Source organism: Phyllostomus hastatus, unplaced genomic scaffold, assembly GCF_019186645.2.
Source record: "Phyllostomus hastatus isolate PE091 unplaced genomic scaffold, TTU_PhHast_1.1 phas_scaffold_501, whole genome shotgun sequence".
Taxonomy (NCBI): Eukaryota; Metazoa; Chordata; class Mammalia; order Chiroptera; family Phyllostomidae; genus Phyllostomus; species Phyllostomus hastatus.
This window is the reverse complement of record NW_025334033.1, coordinates 4,140,881-4,168,842: the sequence shown is the minus strand read 5'-3', so window position 1 is coordinate 4,168,842 and position 27,962 is coordinate 4,140,881. Positions and strand designations below refer to the sequence as shown.

At 36.3% G+C, this 27,962-nt stretch overlaps 1 protein-coding gene across 1 annotated transcript in view; it reads left to right on the top strand.

The window, feature by feature from the left end:
• Positions 1–23,436, top strand: part of DPH6 (diphthamine biosynthesis 6) — a 166,214-nt gene extending 142,778 nt beyond the window's left edge. The window contains exons 7-9 of the mRNA XM_045823522.1: positions 14,184–14,278; positions 20,555–20,642; positions 23,315–23,436. Coding sequence (XP_045679478.1) covers positions 14,184–14,278; positions 20,555–20,642; positions 23,315–23,368 — 237 coding nt within the window. The 3' untranslated portion in view covers positions 23,369–23,436. The remainder of the gene's footprint in view (positions 1–14,183; positions 14,279–20,554; positions 20,643–23,314) is intronic.
• Positions 23,437–27,962: the final 4,526 nt, after the last annotated feature.

Sequence of the window (27,962 nt, the reverse complement as noted above, 5' to 3'; positions counted from 1 at the left end):
ATTGTCAGCAGTTATACTCCACTAAATTTATGGCTTTTACATTTCCTTTGAGTTATTTGTATTTGATTGTTTTGTGGTTTATCAGTATGTACCAAATGCTTAGAAATCCCCCAAATGTTAATGCATTCCTTCTTTCATTATGCATTATTAAGCACCTAATATGTGCCAGGCAAATAGTAAAGATTAAAATAAAAATGAAATGCTTATATAATTATGACAAATTATCTTTGATTTCTAGAAAATTTGGTATCATTTATTTAAGTCTATCTAATGGACATGGTTACCTCCCATGCCCCTGTGATTGCACTGTTCTTACAGCAGTTTGTTCTATGGCCAGCATTGTATTTATGTCTACATCTTTGAACAAGCTCTCGGCAATTCTAAAAGAGTGATCAATACATCATCTTCTGGTTCCTCGATACCAACAACACATTGGCTTCTACAGTGCTACCTACTCCTGAAACCTTTCTGAGTATTTTCTTAGCTTACTTCTGGGGCTCATGATATATATTCCACCCCTCATATGCTGTGGCTCCATCCCTCCACCTCCTGTGGTGATGTTAAATACCCCCATGACTTCAACTACCAATTTTGTTTTTATGACAATTAAGTCTGTTCTTCCTCATCTTCGTATGCTCCAGACCTGTGTGCTCTCAGCTGCCTCTAAATGCTGCAGGACTGAACATTTCTTTCCTGGCAGTGAAGGGTCCCATTGTCTACTCAGTTGTCCAAGCTGAAAAAAGTGAATGGTAATAAGTGACTTCACATATCCATTATTCATGAATAAGGCCCCACATTCTTTTAATTCTCTTCTTAATATCTTATCATCTGTCCCTTTTAATCCCTATTGTCACCACATTAGGGTCTGTGATCTTACAGCTGAAGTCTGCCTCTTCCCTTCCTTATGCCTTTTCATTCCATTGTCCACAGTACTGCTATCATAATGCATGTGAATTGCAAATCTGGTCATATTACATTTTCCTTACAAACTTTTGAATCATTCCCCATTGCCTCAAAATAAATTTTAAACTTCTTAACATGGCACAGCCTGCCCTTGGGAAAAATGAGGCTTGTAATATAGCCAGTCTCAGACATCACTCCTCTTTCATCGGTTTAGAACTGTTGATGGTTTCCGAAGAGTTGGGTGTCCCCTCACGCTTCCATGTTTCTCCTCTTCCTTTCTCTGCTTTGTATTTCCTTCACTTGACTAAGTCCAATCTGTCCTTAAACGCTAAACTTAGAGATTAATACTGTGATGTTTTCATACTTAAGTAAACCTCCTTTGAGCGGCCATTTTCTTCTATGCTAGTTTGTAGCGCTTTGCAGGTTATATTTTATTTTTCTCTTAAATAATGTCTATTTTAAATTTCAGGCATATAATATGTAAAAAATGAACTCAAACCCTATAAATAATGAAAACTATTCTCCTGAATCCAAGCCCCCAGTGTTTCTGCCCTTTCCCAGATCAACCACTCTTGTATCCTATGTAACTTTTCAAAAACATTTTTTGCATATATAAATATATATACATGTGTTTATCCAGTTTTACCTAAATTGGAATATAATATACACATTATTTTCCATCTTCCATTTTAACACATAAAAATTCAGGTCATTTGTCTCCACAATATTATTGTGTTGTATTACATGAATAATATATTGAACCTTTTTATTTATGGACTTCATTCTTTACTGATATATTTTAAATATTTTATTATTACATAAAATGCTAGATGAATATTATTATATCTATGTGTTTGGGCATGAATGAGTTTTTCTGTAGGATAAGATGCTAGAATGGAAATGCTGGGTCAGAGGGTATCTGTGTTTTCAATTTTAATGATATTGAAGATAATCATTTTCAGCTTTGATGGAATAACTTGCATTAGACAAACTCTCTCAATACAAACTAGGAAAGTTGCATGAAATTAAAACAAAAATAATACTGGAAGGCATTAAAGAATTATAAAAACTGACATAATTTGAATTACCAAAGTTCCAGAGAATGAAATCCTTGAACATTGTCTCCTTTCCCCTCAAGGCACTTTCTAATTAAAAAATAATAACCCAGGGATGTGAAGAAGTTGCAGAGAAAACTCCAGCTGAGAAGCTGAGCAGGGCTCCCAACAGCTTAATGTGGCTATGGAGACAATAATGAGGATTCAGGGCAACCAGAGTGGAGCAGACCTGGTTAACTCCAAGTTTTCAGCTGAACTCTTGAATGGGCTCTACCTTAGGAATAAAGGCAGCTGGAAGTAGTCCAGTCCTTGCAAATACTTACATCCAACTCTGAATCATATCAGTTCTAGACTGAATTAAAGAAATCCAATCCTACTCTTATTGTTTATTTCTCTCGAGAAAGATAAAGTGGTTCAGAGCCTCACATTATCTCTAAAATATTTCATATAGTTTTCAGCAGGCAATCAAAAATTACCAAGCTTATCAAGAAACCTAATGAGATAAGTGAAACTGAGAGAAAACCACACAATGGAAACAGTCTCAGAGGATATTTATATAATCCAGTTATCCGATTTAGACTTATCACTTATCCGATTTATAATGTCATTAGGTGGGACTATGAACTATTTTAGGGCTATTTGGAATTTATATAAAAAAGTCAAATAGAATTCTAGAACTTAAAAATACAATACCTGAAATTAAGATCACAATACATGGGTTTACCAGTAGATTTGGTACAGTTGCACAGTCAGTTAAGGAACCGGAAGAGAGGGTGATATAAAATGTTAAGACTGAAGCCCAGAGAATACAGGATGGATGACAGAGAAAAGACTGTACGAGACGGAAGAGAGAAGTCCATCATACGTACCGCTGGAGTGGCAGAGAGAGTGAGCAAAGCGCAAAAGCAGTATTTGAAGAAACTTTACTGTAGAACCTGTCTATGCTTATTTTTGCTAACTTTGACAAGTATCTTCTCAGCATGGTGATAATCTCTCTAAAGATATGGATGAATATTAATGGATAATTTACATTTTTAACATGATTTTTTTCTGATAGAGGAAGTTATATGAAGCAGTCTGAGTGTCTTTTTCTTTGGCTTCATAGTCTAATCTGCATGTCCATGAACCCTGTATGAAGTGAGCACCCAACAGATTTGTACACAGTTAGCAATTTGTTTCTCACCTCTTTCACAGCGGTTATCGGACACAACTAGATTTTAACTCACGCTACCCCAGTTTTTTGCCCTCTTCTTTTTTCCTTTCATTTTTGCATATACTTATAAAGGATAATCAATCGATTGCCTGATGTACCAAGAGAGCAGTGATTCTAATATAAAAGCAAATGAATCATCAAACACTATCTTCTTTCTGCAATTAGAGGATATTTTTTCAACTTATCTTGAATTCTATCTTTTGCATTATTGCCTAAGATGAATCAGATTTTAAGAAATGCCTGTATCTCCTTATCTTTACGAAAATGGTATTAACCTCATTAAGTGAGATAAAAAATCAAACACATATTCATTTTTCAGTTTGCTGACCCAGCTCCCCCAAGTAGTCAAGGAATCAGAAAACAGACAACCTGTGGACTTGTAGGGGCGGTGGGGGTGGGGGGAGATTAGGTAGAGAAACCCATTTTGTTCACCGGCCTCAAATCTCCTGAGCCTCCCTCTCATACACCCCTCATGTAAGATGGGTAACATGACGTTTAATATAATAAATCAATGTAGGTAATGTGTTAATCCTTTCATATATTTTATCTAAGAGTTAAAAGAGTTTTGGTTAAGAGAACTTTTCATGTACAATGATTTCCCTTGCAGAAATGAATTTTTAATTGTGAGAATTACAGAGCCTGGTGGCAGGGGTGGTGGAGAGAAGATAATACCTTAAGGCAGGAGTCCTTTCCATAGTTCGTTCAGACCCCATGGGGTCAGATGCTTGTTACCTCTGTATCCAGGAGCCCAGGTGTAAATACCGACTCTACTGCTTACCTGAAATGTTGCTCTAGTTAGCTTCCCATGTATAAAAAAAAATGATAACAATGTAATGATGTATAAGGTGCTTAGCTCAGTATCTGGCACATTCCAAGTGTTCAGTAAAATGTTTGCAACATTTACTATTATGAGTAAAATTTGCCATTACTGAAGAATAATTATGAAACTTAAATTTTGCAAAATACATAAAAACTGGTAGACAACATAATTAGAATAATATTTAAAAATCTCAAGGAATTGTTAATTGGTATATATCAAGATGTAAGATAGCAATCGTACCAGACAAATGGCAAAGGCTATGGAGAACCACTACACAAAAGAAGAATGTCTCAAAACCTAATATGAATATAGAGAGATGCTCAAACTGATTCAGTGATCAGAGAAATGCAAATTACAGCAGCAGTGAGATGTTACTTTGTTCTAGGTTGGCACAAATGAGGAAGCTGGATAATGCTAATTGTTGACAGGTAGAGATTTACAGAACCCCTCTAAGAATGTCAGTTGGTACTACCATTGTAGAGGGCAATACTGAAATACTGAGATGACATATCCATATCCTCCTTAAAGTAGTAAATCTGTCAGTCCATAAGGGGACATTAGTGAGAATAGCCTTTGCAGGGTTATTTTGATGGTGATAGGGTTGTTGGAGGCGATCTGGATGTCTGTTCCTGGGAGTGCCAGTAGTTAAAATGTGGTGGGTGCCCATCATGAGGGACAAGTCTGCAGTTAGAAAAATATACTCAATGTATGTATAACAGCAAAGTGCTGAATGGATAAAATCAACATTGAAATAAATTAAAATATAGGCACACAAAATAATAATGCCTTTGCAAGGGCATAGACAGAAGATATGCATTAAATACTTTTAAATGTTTATCTGTGATCAAGAAAAATAGAAATAAGGAATAGAGATTTTTTTAAAATGTTAAAATACTTGCCTATTGCTGAAAATTTGAGATATAATAAAATATAGGGAAGCAAGCATTTTTAAAAAACCATAGTTCTTCTACCCTGTGCTGCACACTGACATGTCGATGTATTCTATGATGGATATTTCGAGTCCACATAGTTAAATACTTGTACATATTTTGTTTACATAATTAGGTTGAACTGTACATACAATTTGTCTCCTTTTTTCCCCTAACTTTATGCTGTGTTTATTTTTCCATGTAACTAAATCTACTTTGAAAATATATTTATTAATGGTTGTGTAAATTTCATCATAGGCATATTCTACATATTAATGTACCATGACAAATTTAACAAATTATTTCTTGTTGGAAATATTTGTTATTTCTAAGCTATTCTGTTATTTATTTTAAAATTATTTATAATGTTAGGATTATATGCTTATCATCTTTCCTAATAAATTTTTATGTATACTTCTGATCATTATTTTCTTTAGGTAAATCCCTAATAATGTTATTTCTGGGTCAAAATGTACAACAACTTTAAAGCTTAGTACATTTATTAAACTAAATTAACTATGGAATAATTGTAGCCATTGCTTCTTAAACTTCTGCATGTTCCTAAAATTATCATCTGATAAATGAACAATGGATTCTATTTATTTTTTTGTGTTTTCCTCTCTTGGATTATTTTTATATTGTGCAGGAAAGGAGATGAATTTTAATTAACAAGCTGTATCACATTTTAAAGATTTAAGACTGTTTCTTTAAATGTTTGAGCATTCCTATTTTTGTGGTATTTTACAGTCTTTTTCCAAAATTCATACTTGAAGCTAGTTCTTCAAATTTTGGTGCAGAAACAAGTCTTTTCTTCCTCTCAAACATTGGACTTCCTCTTCCATTAAAACACTGGACTTTCATCTCTCAAAGCTGATTATTTTGATATTTACCTCCATGTCTCCAAATTATGTGTTTGCCTTAATTAGAATGTCATGGACCCCCCCCCCCCAAGTTTTAGCCATATTTGCTGACTTCCCACTCTAGAACACTCAGATTTAGCCATCTGTACTCCCTTTGCCTCCCTCACACTTGTTCCTCTCCCCCTCCTCCCATCTTCCCGCACGATCACATTGCACTTCCAGTTAGGTCTGTGGTCAGTGTTTACATTACCAGACTGTGGAACCTCATTCACTGCTGAGTTATGTGATACACTCTGGTAAGAAACCTTTCCTGTACAACTTTTTATTTTTTTCCTTTGAGCTAATAATTGCTTTCTCCATTTATTTTGTATTCTATATACTTATCACTAATTCAATGCTATATTCATGGCCAGTTTTCTAAACTTTCATGCAGATGTTCAATCATATTAATTTTTTTTCGGTTTCCTCTCCCTGTGGAAGCCTTTTCTGGGGCCATCTGGCCTGGTGTACTCGGGACCAGTTTCCATCCATGCCAGTGACAAGGCTGTCATTCTGGCATCTCACCAGAGTTCTGCAGATCCCTTTACCTTTTTTCTGTGTTGGAGCCCTTGTCTCCTGGATCCAGTGCCTTTCTTTTCTTTGTTTATTCTTATTTTTGTAAAGCACATTCTCTAGAAAAAACTTAAGGGAGGATCTATGGGAGGTAAATTTTTGAGACACTGTGCATATCTATACTTGTCTATATTCTTTTATTACATTTAATTGGTTCTTTATTTAGCAGGTCATAGGATTCCATTTTTTAATATTTTCCTTCTGGATCTTAATAGTAGTGTTTTATTTCCTGACAGATTGGTATGCTGTTGAGAAGCCCAAAGTCATTCTCATTCCTGACTGTTCATGTGTGACCTTAATTATTTCTTTCTCCATCTCCTCCCTGAGAGTATGTAAGCTATTTCTTTTGCCCCTAGAATTGTAAAATCTTATGTGCTGTGTGACTTGGGTGTGTGTTTATATCCATTGTGCTGGGATAGGTAGAATTTTCCGTTTGAAAATATTAGTTCTGGGAAATTTTCTTGAATTAATTCACTGGCATTTATCTGCCCTCCATTATCCTCTAATTCGGGGGTATCAAACTCATTTTCACCCAGGGCCACATCAGCCTCGTGGTTGCCTTCCAAGGCCAAATGTAGAACTTCTTGCCCCTAGTTAAGGAGTAGTTACACTTATACAGTCCTAAAATTATTTCAGCCCTTTGAAGGCAACCACGGGGCTGACGTGGCCCCTGGTGAAAATGAGTTTAACACCCCTACTCTAACTTCCCACTTTTTTCCTAATTTTTATCTAATTCATTTTTGCCCTTTCTGGGAGAATTTCTTAATTTTACCTTCAAACTTTTCAAATGAGGTTTTTTCCTATCATATTTTTAATTTCTAAAAGCTCAGTTTTTATTGTCTGAATGTCTTTTAAAATGTATAATGCTTTATCCTTATAATAAGGTAATATCTTTTTGTTTCTGTTTTTTTTATTTTCTGTTTTTGTTTTTTCTTCTCCCCTGCATAGTCTGTTTTTTGTATTGCTTGTTTTGGTCTCTAGCTTTCATTTTAGGGATTTTTCCTTTTTTGCTAATCTTTGGTGTTCTGCTCATATTTAAGAGCCTGGCTTAACATCTTTATATTAAGCACAGGTGTGTGGATGGGGCTTTTTGACCTTGAGTTTCACTAGGGAGGTAAAGCTAGGTCTTTCATTTTATTTGAGCTGGTTAGATTCCCCCCAAAAAAGGTTTCTCTAGTCTCATGTTGAAGTGAAGTCATGTTGCATTTTCTTGGAGTTGAGCAGGGAAAATGGGTAGGGTTCTCAAAATCTCGTGCACATACATTAATTGAATCCCTCTATTCTTATTGTGGTGTAGTGCCTCTCCCCTCACGTGTGTCTCAGTTTTCTCAGGCCAATTCTTATGTGGAGAACAAACCTCCCATGTTCTGTCAGGTGGAAGGGAGGCAGTTGCCAGTCAAGAGGGAAGGGATTTAAGGATCTTTCTGCTTGTTAAACAGACTGCCAATCAATCCTTCTTACTCGGGTGCCCTTTTCATTCCCCCTTCACTTCTTGACATACCTAATGTTGCCAATTCCTCACCCTGTTGTTTTAGAGGAAGGAGTTATTCTACTGTGTCAGTTGCGTTGGTCCTCTGCATTCTCCGCTGTTAGCCTAGGACTCAGTGGACCTTGTTCTGCTAAATGGGTTGATTCTGTCACATTCTCTCTTTTGTTCTCCATCTGTGTGAGTTTATGCCTTTTTATGACACTTTCCAGTAAGGTTTTAGAAGGGAATGAGAGTAAATGGGTGGATTCAGTCCACCGTCTTTACCAGCAGTAGCTACTCTTTAATCAAGAAATTTCTTTTTTTTCTTTAATGGAAAGGTAGGGGGAGGAAGTAGGTCTGATTTCTTTCTTTTCTTTAAAGATTGTATTTATTTAGTTTTAGAGGAAGGGGAAGGAAAGGAGAAAGAGAGGGAGAGAAACATCAACCAGTTGCCTCTCTCACGCCCCCAACTGGGGACCTGGCCCACAACCCAGGCATGTGCCCTGACTGGGAATCGAACCTGAAACCTTTTGGTTGTCAGGCCAATGCTCGTTCCTCTGAGCCAGGGCAAGAGGTTTCTTAATATAGCCCAGATTGATTGGGTTCAGTTGGTTAGATGTCATCCTGCAAAGTGAAAGGTCACTGGTTCAGTTCCTGGTCACGGCACATGCCTGGGTTGTATGTTCCATTCTCAGTTGCCACATGTGCCAGAGACAAACGAATCGATGTTTCTCTCCCTCTCTTTCTCCCTTCCTTCCCCAAACTCTAAAAATAAATAATTTAAAAAAGAGGTTTCTTAACCTAAGTAAAAATTGTCTGTCAGATGGAAGAGTGAAACCGTATTATGTAAAAAATAATGAATGTATAGATTTGGTTGCTTGTCCAGGACTGTTCTCATAGAACTGGAATCTGACTTCTAGTCCGAGTCAGTGGTTAGCAGATGTGTGTTGACTGCTTAATGAGTATACAACTTCGCTGGGTGCTACAAGAGCTAAACCAGGATAAGTGTAATGTAGATTTCAAGCTTAAAGATTTGTTTCCAGCTCTGTTCTACATGAGTTAACTTTCCTTCCTTATGGTCTGACAAAAGCACAATTAGCAGCCCCATGTAACTATCACTTAAACAAAAAGCAAAAGAGAATGAGAACTTCACCAAAGTTGATTTGATATTGTGGGTGAGAGAGACAGAATTTTAAGCCTTGCTCTACAGTGCCGACTTTATGGGAAGGAACACTTTAACTGACCTTGAGAGTCAGGAGTAGGCAGAACATCTCTGCCGACTCTGCCTACTCTAACATAGAGTATTTTGAATATAGTTGAGATGTCCAGTAACTATTATAAAATGTACTCTTAAGAAAAGCAAAAAAGATGTGCCATAGAATTTCAAAGAAAAAAATCACATGTTGTTGAGAGAATGCTTAGTAATTTTGAGGTAAACTGACAGCCATACTGGACTTAAAAGGTGAGTAGAGTTGTTAACTGGCCAGATTGTAACATATTTTGAAAACTGGTTAAAGAAGCTGAAAAAGGAGATGGAAGCCAAATGGCAAAAGATTTTGACTGTTGAAGATATGAAATAATTATCTAAACAATGAAGTAAAGCAGAAGGTTGTAAAGGAAGGGAGTAAAGTTCTGAAAGGTGTACTTATGGAGTCTGACCTGCAGCAGTGCCCACCGACTGGTACCAGTGAAGGGAAGAAGTGGAGGTCCTCCATGGTTAGCGGCCGTTCCAATACGCCTTTGAACAGGTCCCTCACATTTTCCTGAGTGTGTGTTGGAGATGAACTCTTAATTAGCAGTCTCGTGTGGTACCAATTGAATTGAATGATAAGTACTGGTAAGGATTTCTTATGTTCTCAGTTCTATGGTAATTGCTATAAGGAGTACAAAATAAGCCAAAGATTTTGAATTTTTCATGGAATGTAGAGTCTAGCAAATCGGGGGAAGGTGCAAGATGGCCACAGAACCTGGAGTAGCTATGAGTGATGTCACGGAAAGGGTAGCGCTTAAACTGGTTTGAAGGATTGGGTGAAATTCACATGCGTGATGGCAACAAAGTGAATCAGTTTGAATGAAGATACCTTGGCAAGAAGACATGCAGGGACTATGAGGAACTTGGTGTAAAAGAAATGAAGAACTAGTGTTGGTAGATTAATAAGAAACATGTAAGGTGGGAATTTAGGACCCAGTCCTAATGGGCCTTTAGAGATGGGCCAGGTGATTTGGGGTAGGAAATAAAAAGATAGAGAAGGCTTAACAGCAGGGATTTATATTATTAAAATATACCTCAGGAAATTTAGTCTGGCTGCGGTATTCATGGATTTGGGAGAAGAAACTGGAAAGAAAAATGAGTGAAAAATGCTGTCACAGGAAACAGATGTGAGGGCTTAGGGTATGAGGTCACTGACAGTAGGGATAGAGAACACAACTGAAAGATTTTGATGAAAGGATTAAAAAGAAATTAGCACCAAATTATCAGAAGCTGGGAAAGAAAGAATCAAAAGATTAGTCTATGCATAATGACTCTGAGATTAGAAGCACATATATTTGTAGAGGGAACAGATAAGCTTGGGTTTAAACATACTGAGTTTTAAATGATAACATAAACCAAAGGCATATGTTTTTAAACTATGACATTGGAGCACATTTAAGAGACTTAAGGTTTGTTATCTATCATCATTCTGTAGAGAGTCAGGACATGACTTTAAATTCTGCTTTTGTCTAGTTCTAAATGACATAACTTTTGCAAATCAGTCTAGTTCTCCTCTCTGAAAAAGGGAAAAATAAAATTAGTAGCTATTTTCTTATTTATTGTGGGCTGGACAGCACATTAGGCTTTCCTGTGAAGTAGGTCCTACACCATCTCCATTTCACAGATCAGCAATCCGAAGCTCAGGTAGTTTGTATGGCCTAAGATCACACAGCTAGAAAGTGACAGAGGAGCTTAACCAATGACTGTCTGTCTCCAAAACTACTGCTTGTAACCATTTATGCAATGCTGCTGTCACTGTGAGTCACCACAATATGCATTTTCCCTTTTCACAGTTAAGCTGTATATTTATGAGGTGCTTACTGAGTGCCATAGTCTGTGCTAAATGCTTTTTTATGTATGATTTTGCTTAATCATCTTATAAAAAGAGAGGTTGCTACAATTAATGTTTACATCTTATGGATGAGGAATCACTTAGAGGGTACCATAAGTTACTTTCCCAAAGTCATGTCACTGGGAAGTAGCAGAACTGGAATTTATTCTTTAAATCTATCTGATTTCAGAGCCTATATGATTTTTTATTATTAAAAGTCACTTTGAGGATCATTTTCTCCACTTTAAGGCGTAAAGCAAATAGTCTTTAAGTAGTAGTGACATTAGTGTTAGCAGCAGCAGAATAGCACAAAGGTGGCGCGTGAAGCCTCAGAGCGCACGAACTGTCCGAGGGAGCAAACTGAGAGAGAGGAACATCTTACAGAGGCGGTTATGAGGGATATTTATAATTTAGGAGCAGTATGAGGGAGAGGAGTCAGAGAAGGATAACAATAGTTTAGAAAATTTAGTATCTGGAAGCCTGAGGAAGTAATTGCAAAGATTCGAGACGTCAGTGGTGTCACGTGCCACATAAAGTTTGAAAAGGATAAGGGCATTGGTCCAGCAAACTGCCACTTGTGCTGAGATACCAGCAGACTGAACCAGCATCCATCCAGCTGGGAATTTTCCTCTTTTCTCTTTGTTTAAGCTTTTCTCACTTCTCTATTCAAGAAATCATTTCAGCCTCCAAAAAACCTTTCTCTCAATACATCTGCCCTCTCCTCTCCATCCTCACTGCTACTTCCCCAGTTCGGGAAATCTTCACCTCCTGCCTAGATTTCTCCAGCAACTTCTCAGTTCTTTCTGCTTCTTGACTTACTCCGCCACCAGCCCATTCTTCATTGTGCAGAGTGTTTCTAAAAGACCAATGAAATCAGGTTTTCTTCTTAAAACCTGTCCATGGGTTCTCATTGACATTAGGATAATGACTTAGTATGGCTTATGAAGCCCCATAAGATGTTTTCTTTCCAGTTTTCAGCCTCCTCTCATTGTTACTGCTCTAGTGATGCTCCACCTATGCCAAACTTATTTCAGTTTCTAGGACCCATCACGTGCTCTGGGACTTAACATACGCTGTCCCTTCTGGAACAGTTTTTCCTTCTCTCCCATCTTCTCTCTTTCCCTCTGTCCCTCCCTCACTCCCTCTAGCCATTCCTGTTCCTCATCCTCCAGATTTCAGCTTAAGTTTTTACTCAGTCTGAGAAGTCTTTTGAGTTCCTTCTAGTTAGTTCTCCTGCTTTATATTCCACTGCATCTCCTGCATCCATCAAAGCTATCACTACCCTTTTTTGTAACTGCTAGTTTAACTTTCTGTCTATATCTCCAGATAGTAGGCTGTTTTATGCATAATTTATGGTCGCTGCCATTGCTAACCCCAGCACTTAAAACAATGCCAAACCTACAATAGATATTCAGTAAACACCTCTTGAATAAGTGCTGTGAATGAATAGATGCAGCGTGTAATTGAGGTGGATTTTATGAACCTCACAGTTTTCTCTAGGTAGTGGGGGGCAGGATGAGGGTGAAGTGCGACTTCATTTTCCTTCTTTTTCAATTTTAAGATGACTAATGGATAAATAAGGCAGGTTTAAAAGAAGAAAAATCTTGATTTAATTACAACGTCTTACAGTTATGATTATTACCATCTTTTAAAGGGGTAAACAATTAAGCAAGGAAATCACGATGCCCTTAACCTTTTCAGTTTAATCATCAGTAGCATTCAAATTGGGTTATTATGAATGGAATATTTATCTATATAAATGTGTCAGAAAAAATAGTACCACATAAGTAATTTTCTTGTCATTTACTATGAATTTACTTTTTCCGTGCTCAGACTCTCAGACATTCTTATAAGCCATGAAATGACCCTAGTCATTCACATCTGTTCAAAATGTTTTTTAAAAAGCTTATCTTAACAGTAGTTACAGGGGAAACTAATGTTCCTGTTATCTGCTCCCATAAGAACCAACTGCCATGATTCTGCCTTGCCGATTCTCTGCTTCATGACCCAGCACGGTGAAAATTTATTTACTTTGCTCCTCTGAGGGCATTTACAAAAGTTTTCCTTCCCTCACTTCCCTTGCCCCATGGCTTTACGGTGTCATTCATATTACTGCTGACCCTTGGAGGAAACAGGAGAATTCTCATACCCATGCTTTAAATCCCTAAAGGCACATAGGCAGTAGTTGAAATGTGATGGATTCAGATAACCAAATGCATAAGTGCGTGAGTATGCAGGTAAAACTGAAGACTGGGGCCACCGTCCCAGCACTGGCAGCAACAGGGAACATCAGCGGAGTCACTCTTCCTTTGGGCTACCTGGACTTGGGGCCAGGAGAGGCTATAAGCAGAGAAAGGTGTGAAATTCAGAATGAAGGAAAGGGAATCATAGTGATAAAGCCCCGACACAGGAGCAGTGAGAGTCCGACACAGCTAGTGAGCGCCCCCAAACACTAGTTTCAGCCATGTGTCAGCCAACTAGGAGATTAGTTTACCGTCAGTTTCAGGATCATTTAAATAATATAGCTTATATTTAATATAAATCATAGGGTTTTGGTTTTTTTGCTTGCTTGTTTGTGTTTTTCACTTCAGGTTTAATAAGATGACGGTATAAGCTCCAACTTTTTTTGGAGTTGGGTCTTTCTAAAGCTGCACACAAGAACTTCACTAGTTCTCAGTACCTTTGGAACCCTACTACTAACAATAACCTTAAGCGTAATAACCGTGTTTGTGGCTTCTCTCGTTCACAGGTCTAGGAAAGGCCTTCGATTGCTTTCTCTGTGTTTCTGAAAAAATACTCTAAACACAACATATTTTTTTCCCTTCTACATCTAGGTCAAAGGGCAGGAGGAGAGCACAGTTTGGCTGCGTATATTCTCATTTACTACATAATGACCTAGTACCTGTCCTTCTCAGCCTCCCTTTAAATCTAAAGCCAGTATATTCCTCAAATTTATAGGATTCTTCAAGTTTTTCATTTACACATGAAAATGTTGGTTGCTCACATTTTTCTAAGGATTTGGAGTTATTAAAAATCCTAAGCTTTATGATAACATTTTTCACATGGCTTTAAATGCATTTTTAAAGTAGAAATAGAAAGTTATTTTCCTGTAGCTTGCAAATCTATTTTGAAATTAAGGTTTCTTACATGGATGTTTTTCAGACAAAATAGTATGTTAATTGAGCATCATTGCTCTCTAATTTTAGTTTTACTGCTTCTTTTTCTTATTTTTATTTTCAGCTTTCCAAGAAATACGGAGTCCATGTTTGTGGCGAAGGTGGAGAATATGAAACATTCACTTTGGATTGCCCTCTCTTTAAGAAAAAAATAATTGTGTAAGATATCTTTTCAACATTTTCTTTCATTAAATGTAAGTGTTGGAAGCAACTTAACGTTAAGCTTGAGGCAACTTTTGTTGGGAGAAATAGAACATGTCCTCTAAGTTCACAAACACTCAATTTGTTTAATACCAGGGAAGTCGCCGGTGTATCTAAATCAATACCTGACAAGATGAGGCCTTCATAGAAGGCTATAAACTTTTTAGACATTGCACTTTCGTTTACTTGCTGATTACGGCCTGCAGTAAAACTGGTACCTACACACTGACACTTTTATCCTCTCATGAAGTGTGAATTGCCTGTATTATTTACCTTTCATTACAGCTACATTTGATAAACAGCCACATCGGCAGTCTGTGGGTCCCATTGACTTCATCCTCTTTCTCCTTTTGCTTGGCTTCAACAACATAGAATGGTAACATTAAACATTTCTCTCCAATTATTCGGGTTGTTTTTGGAAACAAATTTTGTTTTTAAGTGAATTCAGTTTTTGGTGAGCAGTGTGATTTCTTTGCTATAAATTGTTAAAATTAGTGTAACGAAAAACAAACTTTCTCCAGTTTGTTGCATTATCATCTGTACTCTCATTTGTGTCACTCTTCTCATATGCTGAGAGCATTTTGTCTGCTTTTCCTACACTCTTCTGCTGCTTGGAAAAGACTGATAGAATTAGGCTTGATTTCAGAAACTCATCTAATGAAAGGTTAGAGTTCTGTATTGAACAGACAACTTTAATATTTTCAACACTAAGAGGAGACTTCTTTGTACATAATAATAATGAAGGAAGGAGAGATCTAAGAAAATTGACAACTTTAAGTGAATTTTCTAAAAATTGTATTTATCTAGTGAAACATGGCTAAGACATTTTTATTACCATATGCAATATTCAGTCACTCTTGCTTCTTTCATTTTTTTCCTAACTTTTTTCCATTAGTAATTATCAACACAATAATACTTTATTTGACAAATATTTATCAAGTACCTATTATGTCTAAGGCTTTCTTCTGGGTGCCACTGGTGTTCAGTCAGTTCCTGCCGCCCAAGGGTGGAAGGAAGACATATCTGTATATGTTATGCTACAAGACACTGAAGGGTAGGAGTCACATGAATAAGTTCATAAATGGAACATATTTCTCAGGCCATGATGACCACAAAACAGTTCATGAATGAACTGTGCACAGGTGTTTTTTCTATGAAATAATACTCTGGTTATTCAAGAAAAGCATTGGCATGCAAGGATGAAATTACAATCTAATTGCAAACTTGCAATATATTTACTTATTAATATGGGACTTATTATTGCAGCTTAGAAAAAATGATAGAAAAAATGCCAAAGAATAATGCTTTTCTTGTTTACTTGACAAGGTGAGGTCCTAGAGTACCCAGAAGACTTTGAGGTTAACCTAGAATTGTGAGGCATGCGCTTCTTTACACTACATTACCAGAATGTCCATTTATCATAGTACTTGAGACCTGGAAAATGCATATTGTTCACCTCCTTTTGTAGACAAGAAAAACTAAGCCTGACTGACACAATGGCATGAGGGGAATTGGTCGTGCTAGTAAAGAGAACAGGTGTCAGGTGAGGGGTATTAGAACTCTCTAGTGCCAAAATGAGCTATTCAGTTCATCTGAATGTTCAGTTACTGAGGCGCCTTGTGTGGGTGGGACTGTGCAAGATGCCACCCTGCTCAGTTCTTCCTGCGAGAATGGTCGGGCAAATCAGCAACACGTGGTGAGTGCAACATACAGCTGTGGACCTAGAGAGCACCAGGACAAGCTCTGTCTTTGCATTCTTACTCATTTGTCAGTCAGTAATTCGATTCTAATGCTTACGCATCTTCTTTGCTTTTTTCTTCAAAGGCTCTGCCTCACCTCAGCTTCATTACTGTTTTACTTCATTCCTTTTCCGTAGATTTCCTTCCCACTTCTCCCCACTTTGCTAAATCCTGCCACTCTTAAGGGCTGCCGTTGCCTCAGCGCTTGTTCCCATACCTGAACTCGCACAGCACACAGTTGGCACTAACACGTGTTTGTTAAATATTGTTGAATTAGCTTTACGTTTATTGTTATTTATTTTTATATATCCTATATCACTTTTATGTATTCCTGTTTTAGGCTATAACTAGAGGGTTAAGTTGGAACATATCCTAGTTTAAAAAGAAAAAGGATGCCACCTACTATATACAAAACCTTTGCTCCTCTTTAAAATAGAAAATGTCCATATCATACCTGCTGATAAATGTGGTGATATGACTGAATATGCATTGCACATTCTAAAACTGAATGTAAATTGGTTATTTTATTTAGAGATAATTTTCCATATTGTACTATTAAAAGATTTAATTTAGTCCCTATAACTATTAGTTAACAATTGTCCATTAATAATACTGGATCCTGTAACTCAGGATTTACTGTTGGAACAAATTTAACAAATTTTTCTGTTATATTTGATGTAATATAGTTAGCATACAACTAATTGATTATCAGGAATTCCATTACAAGTGTCTGATTCAAATTTTTTATAAAAAGGGGAAGATCACCTATAAAAAATAAATGTTTACATGCAAAAATGAATTAATTATAATCAGGGATTTTTTTAAACACAAATTGACTCTTTTATGATAATGAAGAAATTTAGAGAAATCAGTGTGGTTCTATCAGTTTGTTATGAGATACATTTTGCCTCAAATTCCAATTAATGTTTTTATAATCTTGTAGGAAAGATTGGTATAGCAGTCTTTTGAAGTAATTTTTTTTGAAATTTTAACTAGAACATTTATAAATCCACTTTTCATATCAATTAGTATGTGATTACTCTCCTGTAGATACAAATTTTTAGATCAGAAAAAATGAGGTTTTTCCTGAAGATCCTTGCTGCAAAGAATTATAGTCTGGCCTGTAAGAGAAGTGAACAACTGTAGGTCCTCAACTAAATAACCTTTTTTATTCCTCCATACTTTAAATATATAATATCTCAGAAGAACTAAAATCCTAATGTATTAATAAAAATGATACTTTTCTTCTCTTTGTTAATGAACACAAGGTTTTAACATCAGTATTCGATACGACACGTTTCCATTTGAGTTGTCAATATTACTATACTACTGCTGCAGAGTTACTACATATGGATGGATGAATGGATGGAAGGTTGGATGGAATAATGGGGAGAGGGAGAGTAAGAAAGGAAGGATGAAATTCTATTTTAAAAGATCATGTGCTCATTTTTCTATTCCTATTCCTATTTTCTACCCATGTAAGATATAACTCAGCACAGAGCATGGTAATGGGACATTAACAGTAAGAACAGGAAGTGGAGTACTTTCTTTACTGCCTTCTCACATCTATTCTTTATCACCTGGGAGTTTATTTAAATTTACACACTATTCTTGTATCTGAGTTTTCAGATCTATAAAACTTTACTTTTATTATGATGCTAGAGATGCTATATGGTGTTATGGTATATATGTGTGGATTTTTCATGTAAATGTTATACTTACAGTATGCATGTAGGAAAAAGTATGTATTTATGCGAAGATAAGTGATGGAAAACCAGTGTTGGTTTGTGATAGTTTCAATAGATAGTGTGTAAATGTGAAAATACTCAACAAACTTAATTATACATCTATTGGTTTATTTAACAAAGGTCTAATAAATACCAGGCCATGTACTCTGTACTAAGCCAGTGGAAGATATGGGGTGGGCGGGCAGGCAAACAAAAATCAGCAACACTTGGTCTCTCTCTAAGAAGGAAGATATGTAAACAAAGGCATAATTATATAGTGGATTTGTTGTGAAGGGCTATAAATACAGTACCAAGGCACATCGAGGAGCAAACTGGCCCTGTCTGAGGATGCCAGGGACAGCTTCCCACCGATGACACTGGAGATGTCTGTGAGGATGTGAGTCCACAGGGAATATCTGTGTGCAGGTGCCTTTTTAGAGAAGAGGGAGAAATCAAGACCATGGCTGAGTCTCAAAAGATAATATCAGTGTGTTTGTTTGTTTGTTTGTTTGTTTTGAGGTGAGGAATAGAGCCTGACCTTACACCTTGGGAGCATGGCATCAGAGAAGAGAGACATAGACCTGACTTGGCTTCCCTTTTGAAAGTGTAGCTAGGGGTGGGCTAGCACATCAGTGAAAGGGAACACAGGCCAGCTCTGGGCTACAGAGAAGCCTTGGTTGTAGAAGAGGTAGTGAGTACGCTTGTTACTTGTACTGACAGGGAAAGAGGAGGAGGGTAGCCAACTGGAAAACATTTTTGTTGTGGCATAATTGATATTAATTTTCTGGGTTACTCTAAGGATATCCCAGCAGATTCTGCTCTTATGTTTCAGGGAAATACGTGAAACAGACAGAAACCAGAGATCCTTGAAAGTTGAATTTCAGATGATAGTTTATGAAAGAGAAAAGAGCAATAATGGCATTATTCTGTTTGAATCTACAAAAACAAAAAAAAAGTTCTTTTAAGAGCTAGACTCTCCCAGATGACTCTGGCTTTGTCTAGTGAGTGAACTGGTGTTGGTCAACTAGAGATTGTGGATTTAATAGTATCCATAAAAAGAGTATTCCTCTTTGTTTAGTGCTCAGAATGTTATATATTTTCTGTGGATAAAAACCTTGATTTAGAATGGAGTATTTACATCAATTAAGTGAGCTATTTGCTATCAACCTTCTGTTTCTAGTGGAGATAGGAAAGGCCTGAAATGCTTTCTACTGATATAGCATTGGTTGAATTAATTATACTTTTGGGGCACTCCATTATCAAGGATATCAAAACCACGCTGCCTAGATTAGGTATAATTAAGGCTCAAGGTCAGTTTCCAAGGCTAAGATCAGGAGCAGAAAGATCGAAATTTAGTGTAAGAGTGAGATCGTACATAGGAATTGGAATTTGAACCTAATTGATGAGCCAAGATGGGACCAGGACAGGCAGCTGTGGGGTAATTGGAGAAACAGCAAGACTGGGGCTCCCAGACCAAGAGGGGTCATGCCGGGAGAGCTGGTAGCAGAAAACAAGGGGCTTCTCTTTATTTTCCCTTCTTCCTGCTGCACATCACACCTGGAGGCCACCTTTGGTTGACGTAGCCTATGAAGGCAAGTTATATCTGTGTGTTAGTATCATGACTCTTGACTGATTCTATATCAATTATATTATCAGTTGTCTTCCTTTTAATTTCATAGAAGCCTTTTTTATTTTATTTTCCTAAGCACTAACAAGGTGCATATTTGATACTAACAGTTTATGATGGTAGTTGACTTTTTTATTATCATGAAACATTTTCTTTTTACTTCTGGTCTGTTAAGGGGAAAGTAAACAGGTTTTGCCATGAAAAGTTAGTATTTTGGAGTCAAATATTTGGAATTTTCTTCCATTGCCACTAAATAACTGCATTTCATAAAGGGATTCAAAAAACATCTTATGTTAGTGGCAAAGAATCAAATAAAGTAATAATATATTTTACTGTACTACAATGGGTAGAAAGCCAACTACGTGTTAATATAAACAATGGAGCTAGTTTCCAAGACATTTAAGAAATATGAGGAATTTCTATTTTTAAATTTCAGTTAAAATGCAAAACACTATTGCTTTCTTAATAAATAACAATAAAAATAATTAGTTATTAGACATTCACACATAATCTTAGTGATTCATATGTGCTTTACAGGGGATCTTTGATAAAAGTTAGGTTAATTTGCATGTATCCATATGGTGCCAGCAAGCAGTTCATACCATTTTACCTGAATGTGGTAATTACTGTGTCAGGCAATCAGTTTTAACAGCAATGATATTGCAGTGTGAAGAGTTCACCTAGAGCTTAAAACCATCACCAGTACTGCTTTTGTAAAGGATAATTGAGATTTTGTGTGAAACACTAAATGAATTACCTCTTGAAAATGAAAAGAAAAATGAAGATAAAGCACTATTGTTTAATGGTTAGCCCATACCAAGCAAATTTTTAAAAATGAAATTGAATAGGAGTTTTAAGCCTCAAAATTGTTGAGCTTTGAGTGAACCTGCAAGTTAAACTATGTGTCCTCATAAAAATGAAAAGTTTTTTACCTTTTTTTGAAAGTTTAGTATCCTTGATCCTTCTCCCAATTAAATATCAGATTATTAAAAATTGGTGTTAATTACTAAATGTTGTATACTAGTGGAAATAAATACAAAATGAGAAAATGAGGATTTTTGGGTCTCCTCCAGTCATAGCTGTAGTGATTTGACACAGTTTATGTAGTAAATAAATGCATTATAAAATTTTTGTATTTCAGAGATTCATCAGAAGTAGTCATACATTCAGCAGATGCATTTGCACCTGTGGCTTACCTGCGCTTTTTAGAATTGCACTTGGAGGACAAGGTGAGTAAACCTAAGATTCACAGTGATTTCAAGAGACAATCACTGAAATTGGTTCTGTATATATAATACTATTGGGTTGACCAAAAAGTTCATTTGTTTTTTTCCGTAAGATGGCTCTAGTAGCACTTAGTTGTCTTTAACTTCATTCAAAACAGTTTTGTTAGTTCATATTGTAACAGCTGTTATATCAACATGCATTTAAAAAAGATTATCAAAATTGGTGAATTTTTGTGTAGCCTTTTTAATATTGAAGATGGAAGAAAATATGTAATATTTTGCCAAATTATGCTTTATTATTTCAAGAAAGATAAAAGTGGAACTGAAACACACAAAAAAGATTTGTGCTGTGTATTAAGAAGGTACTGTGACTGATTGAATGTGTCAAAAGTGGTTTGCAAAGTTTCTTGCTGAAGATTTCTTGCTGGACAATGCTCTATGGTCAGATAGACCAGTTGAAGTTGATAGCAATCAAATTGAGACATTAATTGAAAACAGTCAATGTTATACCACATGGGAGATAGCCAACCTACTCAAAATATCCAAATGAATAAAGTTATTGGTGAAAATGAAAACTCTTTCTTTTATTTTACAGAAGAAACCATGCTGACTTTTTTGCCAGCCTAATATAACAGACAAAAGGGTAAAAAATGATTTTATCAGTAGTGAGTTTTTTCAGATCCTAGATCAGTAACTAAGAATTTTGCAAATGTTTATAGTTTTCACAGCACTACATGATGCTAAAGTTTTTACATTTCTAAAGCATTTGTAGTTCAGTTGAAAAGGGAATCATACTTGGTCTGTCCAGAAGGTACCCAGTCATGTAACATGAAAACTAGAGACATTTATTGAAGAAGATACAAAATACAAGAAACATTGTACACAGGAGAGTGATGCCTCAGTCCCCTTCAAAGTAGGCCCCATGGAACCTCACACAGTTCTCCTAGTCACCATCAGCTACCCCATCATGTTTTCCTGAATCTCATTGATGGTCTGAAATCTCTTCCCTTTCAAAGGTGATTTTAGTCTGGGGAAAAGCCAGAAGTTGCAAGGCACCAAATCTGGGCTATAGGGGGTTGAGTCACCTGGGTGATTTGATGTTTCACAAAAAATCTCTGCATGAGACATGACACCTGAGCGGGCACATTATCATGATGAAGCTGCCAGTCACCAGTTGCCCATAGCTGTGGTCTTCTGAATCATCTGAGTAGTTTCCATGGAAGAATGTTCAATTCAAGCTTAATGCAAAATTCGATGCAGATTCATTGCTCTACTTACTCAGTCATTTTGAACGTGATGGCCATAAGTACACATGCTCACTCAGTAGTGTCTATCATCCCCACTGACTAGTACAATGAAGTTGTCATTGTTTATGTGTGTGCATTCCAGTCTACTCTCCTTGGCTGCCAGGTTATATCAATGTCTCACAAACCGTTATCTTATTAACAATGGCTTGACTTTTTCTGGACAGACCTCGTATATACATTAATCAAAAAGAAGACAAGATAGTTTATAACCAAATATTAAATTACCTAGTAAAATAAGAATTCGATAGTTGTCCATAAGCCTTAGGGAAAAGGTTTGAATATGAATTGAATTTTTATCATGCAAAGTTTAAGAGAGAAGGAAAGGAGAAATAAAAGCTTTTCAAAAATATCCAAGGGAACAGAAGTACAAGTAAAGATGGAATATGAGGCAGGGGTGTGATAAAGAGTTTTATTTTACATACATTGATTGTCGCGATACAGCAGAATGTAACTGTGTTGTGGAATAGGTAAAGATCTGGATTAGCCCCTTTGATTCAAAGGTCTGCTCCTTGAGCCCTGGCCCACGTGGCTCAGTTGGAGCATCGTCCTGTAATCAAAAGGTTGCTGGTTGGATTGCCAGTTAGGGCATGCCCAGACTGCGGGGTCAATCCCCAGTTGGGGCACATGCAGGAGGCAGTAGATCGATGTTTCTCACATCAATGTTTCTCCCTCTTTCTCCCCACTACCCTCTTTCTCTCAAATGAGAAGAAAATAAACCTTTAAGTAAACAAAACAAAACAAAAAAAGTCTGATCCTTGAGATATAAAGGATTGGAAACAGTCTTCTGCATCTTTGGCCTTCTATCACCAAATCTTGAGACATGCCCACATTTGTATACATGATACAGAATCTGTAGAATCGAGAGCGTTAATGAGGACTGGCAAAGGAAAGGACAACCTGATAGCCCCAGAAATCTCAGCAGGAGAGAGTTTCCAAAGCAGTGAATAAGTATTGCTGTCCTTTCTCCAGAAAAATTAGGATAAACATAATTGAAAATAGATCATTGAATTGGGCCGGAAGATGACACTTGGTGACCTTTTAGCAAAAAGCTGGTAACCCTCAAGAGAATCAAGTTATACTATCCAAACATCCTGCAGATACACTGAAAGGAACCCCTTCCTTCTAGGGCTTTGCTGCTTTTGCTGCCATGTGCTCACACAGAAAATCAAAACCCCTAATTCTCGCTTGGACGTGTTGGCCCTTACATGTTCTGCTCTACGTAAATAGCTTATTATTCACCTTGTTTTGGTCTTTCATTGGTTTTCACAGTCCCGTTTTCCTTCTTGCAAAAAAGAATGTTACTTCTTTAATGTGAGATATTTACTGACACAGAATAAAAATGGTGCATTTCCTTTTTTTTTCTTTTAGGCGTCCCCAGTGCCTGACAACTGCAGAACATCCAATTATATACATAATTCTTAAAAAGCATTTATGAACATTGTGTACTAAGCTACCATTTTAATATAAAAAATTACATAGCATTTTCTCAATTACTATGTCCAGCTTTTTCTCATTACATTTTTATCTTCGGAAGAAGTTATAGGACCATTGATTAATTGGAGAAATGTGACTGCCTTGTTCATTATATCGCCATGTTACTCAGGATTCACTCTGACTTTGGTTACCACATCCCATTTGTGTCCTGTATATGGTATGTCACCTGTACTATTTCGTTTTTTTTTACTGTTGCTGCATTTACAACCCTCACTTCTGTGACTTTCTTTTTTGCTTTTATCACACTAGTTTATTTTCTTCTTTGTCTCTTTCCTGATCTCCTCTCTTCCAGTAGCATCATGGTGTAGAGCCATTTGAAAATGAGAATGAAAAGGCAATCGATTTATTTAGCCAATCAGGTTTATTCTGTCAGGTGTCACCCCAGTGTTGTGTCATTTTTTTCAATATATGCATTGTTTCAACATTATTGGGTGATCAGGAAAGCTCTCATTAACTCATACTGGTTATTTTATGATTAATTTTTTAAAAACAGTTTTTCAATATTAACTGTGCTGATTTTAGGCAACTTTTTTTTAAAAAAACAGACTTTTAGAGCAGTTTTTGGGTTCACAGCAAAACTGAGCAGAATATACAGTTCCCTCTCTGCACACAAAGTCTCCTCATAGTTGACATCCCCTACCAGAGTGGGTCACCTGTTACAACTGATAAACCCACAGTAACACATCATAATCACCCAAAGTTCATAGTTTACGTTTTGATTCTCTCTGTTTGTTGTACATTGGGCAGATGCATAATGACATGCATCCATCATTACGTATTGTACAGAATATTTGCATTTCCAAAAATGCTTTCCATGCTTCACCTATTTACTGCTTAACCTTGCCCCAAACTTCTGGCAACCATTGATCTTTTTCTAGTCCCGATAGTTTTGCCTTTTCCAGAAGAATGTCATGTAGTTGGGATAATACAGCATGTTGGCACTTTGGGGTTGTCTTCTTTCACTTAGTAATGTGCATTTAAGGTTCCTTCATGTCTTTTCATGAGTTGTTTTTTTTTTAAGTGCTGGCAATATTCCATTGCCTGGACATACCAGTTTATCCATTCACCTACCGAAGGACGTCTTGGTTGCTTCCAAGATTTTGCAATTAAAAATAAAGCTGCTATCATGCATCCAGGTGCAAATTTTTGTATGAACCTAAATTTGGGGTTTTTTTTTAACTCTTTTTGGGTTAAATATCAAGGAGTACAATTGCTGGATTATATGGTAAGAATGCTTAGTTTTACGAGAAACCACCAACTTTCTTCCAAAGTGGCTGTACCATTTTGCATTATCACCAGAAATGAATGAGAATTCCTGTTGCACTACATCCTCACCAGCTTTTGGTGCTGTCAGCATTGTTTTGCTATGTTAACAGGTATGTAGTGGTATCTCATTGTTGTATTAATGGCATTTCCTTGATGACATATGATGTGGAGCATTTTTTCGTGTGCTTATTTGCCAGTTCTCTATCTTCTTCCGTGAGGTGTCTGTTCAGATAATTTGCCCATTTTTAATTGAACTCTGTTTTCTTATTGAGTTTTAAGAGTTCTTTGTATATTTCATAACATTGTTTTACCAGCATTATACAGGGTCCAGCACAAATAATGCCCCTTTTTTATTATAAAATCTTTTATTACAAAATCATAAGTATGCACTTCTGTAACATAATAGTATCACACTCAAGCATATCACATGACATTTTAGGTGAAATGTTCAAATTGCTGTCCATCTCTTGTGAGATGTTCACGTTACCCTACCAACCACACTCGGTGGTGTTACTTCTGTCAGACCCTGTATTTTGCAAACATGTTCTCTAGTCTATGGCTTCTCTTCTCATTATTTTGGCAGTCTTCCACAGAGAAGTTTTAAATTTTAATGAAGTCCAGCTTATCAATTATTTCTTTCATGAATCATGGCTTTAGAGCTGTTTTTACAATATCATTGCCAAACCCAAGGTCATCTAAATTTTCCCTTGTGTTATCTTTTATACATTTTATAGTTTTGTATTTGACACTTGGGTCTGTGATCCATTTTGAGTTAATTTTTATAAAGGGACATAAGGGCTGTGTCTAGATTCTCTTTTTAAAGATGTGGATGTCTAGCAGTTCTAGCATCATTTATTGAAAAGACTATCTTTTCTCCATTATATTGTACTACTCTTTTGTCAGGGATCAGTTCACTATATTTGTGTGGACCTATTTCAGGATTCTCTATTTTGTTCCATTGATCTTCTAGTCTGTTTTTTCACCAATACAATGATGTCTTGATTACTGTAATTTTGTACTATGTCTTAAAGTCAGCTAATGTCAGTATTCTTACTTTGTTCTTCTCCTTCAATACTATCACCTTTTCCTGTAAGCATTAGAATTGGATTGCTTATATCCACAAAGTAACTGGCTGTGATTTTTATTAGGATTACATTAAATCTGTAGATCAAGTTGGAAAGAACTAACATTTTTAGTCTTCTTACCTATGGCCATGGAATATCTCTCCATTTATTTGGTTCTTGTTTGATTTCTTTCATTGGAGTTTTGCTTAAACATTTTTTTTATCTTCATTGTTATAACTTCATATGTTAAATGTTTCCTCCTTTGGGACTCAATATTTTTTTGCAAATACAAGCTCTGAAGTTCTTACTGTGGATCCAGAGGGAATTAATGAGAGTTTCTTCCCCAGAAATCCCATTTCATCCCACTGTCCTGAGTAAAGCTTTGCCCAAGTCCCAGTCCCTGAGCCAACCCAGATACTGGAGAAGGGGATGCTGTAGAAGGAAAACGAAGTATAATCAACAAAAGAAAGATGAATAAATAATAGAGGACAAAAATGACAGATACTCTTCCACATGTTTTATCAAAATCACATTATCATTTCAAACTCATATAAACAAATGAATTAACACTGTATCCAGAATAATAGTAAGATCTCAAATGCAGTATCTTGACTACCAGTCTGAAAAATCTACTGCCTAAACTCCTTTAGTTTTCATTTATTCTGTAACACATTTACAATCTAGCTTGACCCCATTTACCCTTTTCTTAGTCTTCCCAGTTCTTAATTTTTCCTAATAAAACTGGCCATCATCTCTTTGAAATTCACCCTCTAATGGTTATATATCATGTTATTATTCTGACATAAGTTCTGTCTCAAGATTCCTTTTATCTCCTTCAGTAGCTTACCTGCTTTTTAACTTCACCATGTATATACACCTCAAGTTATTTTTATGGCTCCCTTCTTTTTCAGTATTTTCTCTTTCCAGGATTTTGTCTTTTCCAACAAGTTTGCTTTTCACTTCCGTGCAGATGACTCAAGTCAGTCTCCTTCTGTTCATTCTACTAATAGCTACTTTTTTCCTTAACTTGTAATCGGTATTTCTGATTAGCTGTTGGGTGTGATTGCCTCTATCGAGCTCATGTGTACAAACCTTGAACTCATTTTCCCCTCCAAGTATACTTTTTCCCTGCTTTTGTTACTTAACCCTACTGTTTTACCCCTAGTAACTCAGGCATGGAATATTGACATCATCTCTTACAGATGTCTCTCTTCTGCCATGTACATTCAGTTGCTACTAGTCCTTTATTAGCTCTAATATGTCTCATACTATGTCACTTCCATTTCCTTCTCTCTAGTTAAAGTTGTATCCTGATCAAACTTTTCAGCAAGAGAGAACTTAAGTAGACTCCTTGCTTTCATTTTCCCCATATTCTATTCCAGTAGCATATTGATTTTCCTTTCTAGTTTTGTTTCTGCATAAAAATCCATAACTCTGTTATATTGTTTTCTAAATAAAGAAGGTGCTTAGCCATGAACTAAGAACCACCTGAGGTTCTGCCATGCATCTTACTTCAGTCTGGTTCCCAGGACTCCCCTCCACGTATCCTTTTGTCCAGTAATGTAGAAGCACTGGATACCCTCTTACAATATCTCCTGCTTCTCTCCTCCCTTACCTCAACTTATTCTTTCTTCTCTTTCTTTCTGCTTCCATTTTTTAACTGTTTACATCCTGCCCATGAGGTTGAATTCAAATACTCATACATTTAGCCAAACCAGATGGCCTGCCCTAACACTTTGTTTCTTTTGTTCTTGTGACAAATAACTTAATCAGTTTTATGTTATAGTTGTTTAAGGGCTTAATATATCTACTAGGTTATAAATTTCTTGAGGGCTGTTCTTTTCATATCTTTATTCCCTCTGTAATAGCTATTAGCTCTGCAATAAGAATTTTTAAATTTGACATTATTATTTTCATACTTCATTTTTTTCTTCCTACAGAATTTTATAGACATGTACTTCCATTTTATGTTTCATGCCATTTAATGAAAGTCATTTTCCTCTTTGTTTTTCTTTTATCTTATAGTTGGAGAAAAATGTCCCAAGCATACTGAAATGTAAAACACTATCTTTAGAAAAGTTTTCCATGTAAATTTATCACTAAGATTTTCACTTTATATATGATGACCCTTAAACTTTCTTACTGAATAATTAATTTGTTTAAATTTTTCCTTAAGTTAAAATCTTAAATTA